Below are 5,344 nucleotides of genomic sequence, written 5' to 3'. Positions count from 1 at the left end.
CGTTTATTTCGACGTTTGATGTATCCGGAACCTTTCCCAGAATGGGGTACGGTGTCTCCAGTAGCATGCCTGCTTGTTTGTACTGTAAAGGCGTAGCTTTGTAATACTGTGCAAATGGCATAACGTGCCAATAGGTATATTGTAGTTGCATGTTCCTGCTACGTGACGGACCAAACCCTTCATTGTCTTGGTGCTGGTTGTGTTGTATGCTGAAATATCTTCGCAGACTTCCTTCGGAGAAGTCGTTGGTACGAGGTGATTTGCTACATGCTCCACTGCAGTTGCATTTGAGCATATACACGTCATGTTGCCCTCGGGAGGCTAGTTGGAAAAGGTGAACGGAAAGTTCTGCTACCGAAGAGAAATGTGCTAATCCAACTATTAGTAATTTCTGAATCTATGAGGGAAAGCTTCACGTACAGTATACAGCCTCCCCTTGCTTTCTTGTAAGCCGGCATGATGCTTGAGCTTCGTGCGGCTCTTGTCCTGGGCTCAATTTTACCCAGCCAGGTTGCCCATCTATCATCAATCGAATAAGGTCCTTCAGCATCCTCCAGTCTGTAAGATATTGGAACAGAATCGTAGAGCCATACAGTTCAAGATCGAAGCAATCAGAGTGTGATTTCGCCATCGTAGAGAGGCCTCAGCAGGCTTGAGCGACGTGAGAAAATTGCAATCAATGTGCCGAGTTTTTCTTAGCTGATCATCTAGCGGATGTAAGAAAACTAGATATGGGGAAGAGCCACAAGGATGAGAGTGGACAAGGCCATTGCTTGTGTGAAGCCACTTGTAGATTGAGATGTGCAGAGGGGAGAGAGGGGGTTTCCGAAACGGAAAGGGGGAAATGCAAGCTGCGACGTAGCATGCATTCTCGTCTTGAAGAGTTGAGTGGCTTGATGGCCCGCCCTCTTGCATGCCTTGCCTTTTCATCTTTGAAATTCAGTGCTACATTCGAAATGGGGCTTATCTCGTTCAAGATGCAGGAAAGTGTGACTGACCGCCCAAGACTTGTCCAGCCGCTTTTCACCTTCTATCAAAGGAGCAAGAAGACCTTATCTCCAAATGAAACCCAGAAATATTAGAGTTCACAACACAGCCTGCAATTTCCCGGGGAATAACCTGAGAAACCGACGGCAAAGGGAATATAGGCAGGGGATTGCGAAGGAACGTTGACACTCCATTCTCAGTGTTGCTATGAGAGGCAATGTTTCACGTAGCTCCGGGAGGCTATTCAGAAGCTACAATCTAAATTGGTTTGGTTCTAAGTGAATGGGTGCCCAGGTACGTATGTGCTAGCTTCGCAGGCAATCATTTTGCTTCAAAGGTTGGCCAAGGCACCGCCACTGACTAGATGCGTTCTCGCACATACTGTTGCTGCCAGCTCCTGGGATTGGCGCTAACCTGGTGGATACAGTTCGTGAAAACCGAGAGTGGGACGAACAAACATTGAAGTCTTGGCGCTGCTGTGGCCTTGTGCCCGCTTCCGCATGTTGCCTTGATTCGAGACGCAGCCCCTTTTGTATTCTTTTCTGAGAATGTCTCTCACACCCTTGCTAGGCCATGCAACAATCATCTTCACATAGGCCAATTATGCGGCTATGATGGCCAGATGCAACTCGCAGATGCATGGGATAGCATGTATGTCAGGGCCTGCCGCTGATGATCATTCGTCAAAGAAGTCAATACTCCAGTCGGAGCGCTTAGCACCCATCTTCGAAAGGGACCTTTCAGATGTGAACTTCTCCCGTTAAACACTTCCATTGCCCTTCACCTTTACTGTTTTTCTTGCCCCTTGCCTGTACTGCCATCCCCTCGCTGTGTTATATGCGATGTCTTCTACTCATAAACTAAATTTCTCGGACAACGCATATCAGGAATTCATGTCTTGGAATCTGTCTCCGGAGATCCCAGATTCTTTAGGTTTCTCTGGAGGTCCAACTTCGTTCGGTTTCCCACCTTTGTTTAATTCCCCAGCTTTCGTTGATCCCCAAGCTTTGTTTAATGACCCAGCTTCGTTTGATCCTTCAACTCTATCGAATGCTGCAGCTCCATTGAATGCTGCAGCTCCATTGAATGCTGCAGCTCTATCAAATGCTGCAGCTTCATCAAATGCTGCAGCTTCATCGAATGCCGCAGCTCTATCGAATGCTGAAGCTCCATCGAATGCTGCAGCTCCATCGAATGCTGAAGCTCCATCGAATGCTGCAGCTCCATCGAATGCTGCATTAAGTGCTGCAACTCCATCGAATGCCGCAGCTCTATTGAATGCTGCAGCTCCATCAAATGCTGCAGCTTCATCGAAGCGCCCATTCAAGGGTCCAGCTCCGTCGAAGCGCCCATTGAAGCGCCCAGCTCTATTGAAGGACCCAGCTCTATCGGAGGACTCATCAAAGGACCCAGCTCTAACAAAGGGTCTATCAAAAGACCCAGCTCCAGCAAAGGGTCCAGCTCCATCAGAGCATCTAGCTCCGCCGAAGGACCCAGCTCCGGCAAAGGACCCAGCTCCGGCAAAGGACCCAGCTCCGGCAAAGCGCCTAGATCAACAAGTTGTATCCAATTTCATAACCTCGTTGAATCAAATTCTAGTTTCGTGTAATCGGACTGTCCTGTAAGTACATATCCATTGCTGTATAGGAAAAAATGTCACTCATAGAATTAGCGAGTTGAAGATTACATCATATCCTGAAGATACCCAGGCGACGGTTGCGAGAACAATAATGTCTCCGGACATGCAGGACTTTAGTCTTAACACTGCCACCCAACTCGATACTTCTAGCGCGGATGAGGTGACTGATGGACCCATAAGGGAACCTGTATTCAGATGTGACCGGCTCATTGCAGAGGAAAAGCGTTGCAAGTCAACTTTCAAAACGTCCGCACATCTGAAGATGCACATTGGAGTGCATGATGGCAAGGGTCATATCTGTATGATTTGCGGGAAACGCTTTACCCGTAGATATCACTACGAAAAGCACTACAGCACACACGTCGAAGATTCGGGAAAGCTTGGTCGTAACGATACAATGCCACTTGAGAAGGTGGAGAGTTATATAGCAGATGATCCAGCATTGATCAAAAAGCTACGATCAAAACATGCGCAGTAGTATTACTGTAGGGTAAGCTTCAACCAGGTTGTTTAGTTTTAGTTGTAATGTCATCATTAAAAGTAGTCATATACATCTTATTCAAATTAGTTGTCTTCGTTCATATCACGTCCAAACCGGTGCTCCATCGCACGTAAGATTTCCTTCCCGCAGCAAGGCACAAGGGACCTCCCAAACCCATACAATCATCCTCATCTACCGAGTCAATGACCGATTGCTCCACGATATTCGTTGACGAATGCCCTTCTAGTCATCTGTCATCGGCAATCCCAAAAGCAACACGTCACGTCACCGGCTCCATGTATCTAGGTTGTGACCTGTGTCGCGACTAAAATCAATTGCCCCAAGCTCACTATCAAGACTTTCTTGGTTATGTGGTACTTGAAATGTCGGTGGGGCAGCCCCGATGCGTTAGATGGCAAGATTTAGGATGAGATCTACTGTGGAAGGGTGAGCCCATGTGAGGTGAGGCGATGGGGAAGCGACGGGGAAGCGGGGAAGACGGCGTGGGGTTGTGGTTGCAGTAGGCGGACAGCTATCTAACTCGTCTCCATGAACAAGATGTTACCTACGAAACCTTTCAGACGAACAGGGGTATGATGCGAGATCTCAGAACGGGTGCATTAGATCTCCTTACTTCGCCTAATTGTGTGCAGCACGTAAACGTCACAATGTGGCGAGGTGGCACCTGGCATCGGTCCGGCCGGTTGGTTTAGGATCCTAGGAGAGGCCAGATAGTACTTAGATATCAGCATTACCACCATGCTACGAATTCCAATCTGCGGAATCATAGCTGCCTTAGTTAATTATTTGCAATACTTCTAAGGAAAAGTTCGATCCATCTTACAATGGAGGCAAGTCTTGAGCCCATCGTTAAACGCTGCGACGGGAATGCGCAGACTACCCTACACGTCACCTTGGACACAAGATTCATGCAGTCTAACATCAACGGAGGAGAGAACGGAAGTGGATTGTTTCATTTCCAAGGACACCACGAGGAGAGCTTTGGAAATTACGCCATCTCGAACGTGGAAGAGGACTCGGAATACCAAAAGCCATTCAACACGCCAACAAATTCCACTTCGCCGTTGAATAGTTGCTTCGATGCCAAGACATTGTCCAGAAAACTACAGTCCCTAGTCACAAATAGAGTCAGTACGCCCCTATCTTCCCTATGCCAATTATCTCACAATACTAAAGGAAGGTGACAACACCTACCGATTACCCCACGCACCCAGACAATGAAGGCTAGCCGGAATCCAAGTCCGGAGGACGTGCCATCGATATCCATTCTGGAGACAACGGAGACATGCCGATTCAGAGTGCGTGAATACATCTCTTGAGGGTCCATTAGGAATCTTTCTATATACATTCTATTGGATACCATATTCGACACCTTCTTATACTTCTGTGCTCACAACTGGCACATCATCAATGTATCAATTTCCTCGCGTGAGAATGCAGCCCTTGCTAAGCTTCCTGTGAAAATGAGTGATCTGTGAGGCTACAGATGATCAGGTTAATCCTTACCACCAACGTGCCCTTACCACCACCTTCAAGCAGGACCAGAGACCTTGGATCCATCGGCTGATGAAAGCCAAATTGCAGAGACGGTCTGGATGCTGGAAGTTAGTCGTGTCGTGTCACATCGGATAGGTAGTATTGATTAAGCCAGCGGCCTAAGCTTTCGTTGTTGCATTGAAAGTCGAGTCCCTCCTCAATCATCACGGCCCACACGAGTTGACCGGTACGCCTGGTCCAATCAATGTACGTCTTGTCAAGCGAATGTACGCCTGATGCAACGAGCAAAGTAGTGTGATCTTCCCGTGGTAAAGCAAAGAGTAGTTTTCTGCACCTAGGTGACAACATCCTTGTCCTGATGCCACGCTGTACGAGGATCCTGACAGGCTGATAACGGTCCCGCTGATGTCGTAGCGGTTGCGGCACCTGCGGCATTGCTTCGTCCTCCTGTCACCTCTCCCTGGTTAGGCAGCAACTGCCCTTGAACATACGCCCTTTCCGTGCTTTGTCGTTGCACTCAATATGAGGCAGCAAATTGAACGCAGAAACGTAAATCCAAGCCCCTACACCTGCACTAATGTAACTAGTTCTCCTGAACTGGCTCTCCGGCTTGATCGTGTATATAATGACTGGGTACGGAGCGAGCAACGGTCGACCAAGTTATCCTTTCAAATTTGACCCATAGCCAACTCACTACTAAGAGCGAGATAACTGGCATC

At 48.1% G+C, this 5,344-nt stretch overlaps 1 protein-coding gene across 1 annotated transcript; it reads left to right on the top strand.

Annotated features, from left to right (window-relative positions):
- Nucleotides 1–1,524: 1,524 nt before the first annotated feature.
- On the top strand, nt 1,525–3,153 carry BU24DRAFT_429498 (uncharacterized protein). Its single transcript, XM_033529744.1, has 2 exons — nt 1,525–2,608; nt 2,660–3,153. Exons 1-2 carry the CDS (start codon nt 1,830–1,832, stop codon nt 3,102–3,104), a joined length of 1,224 nt encoding a protein of 407 aa, XP_033376614.1. The 5' UTR covers nt 1,525–1,829; the 3' UTR covers nt 3,105–3,153.
- The last annotated feature ends 2,191 nt before the right edge of the window (nt 3,154–5,344 follow it).

Source organism: Aaosphaeria arxii (assembly GCF_010015735.1).
Source record: "Aaosphaeria arxii CBS 175.79 unplaced genomic scaffold BU24scaffold_33, whole genome shotgun sequence".
NCBI lineage: Eukaryota > Fungi > Ascomycota > Dothideomycetes > Pleosporales > Aaosphaeria > Aaosphaeria arxii.
Note: the sequence above shows the minus strand (reverse complement) of the source record. Positions and strands in the feature narration are given on the sequence as shown.

What these genes read in the sequence shown, in the direction of transcription:
- BU24DRAFT_429498 (XM_033529744.1), top strand. Translation starts at nt 1,830, where the DNA reads ATGTCTTCTACTCATAAACTAAATTTCTCGGACAACGCATATCAGGAA. An exon ending in TCGTGTAATCGGACTGTCCT is followed by an intron (nt 2,609 to 2,659) that starts GTAAGTACATAT and finishes TCATAGAATTAG; the next exon opens with CGAGTTGAAGATTACATCAT.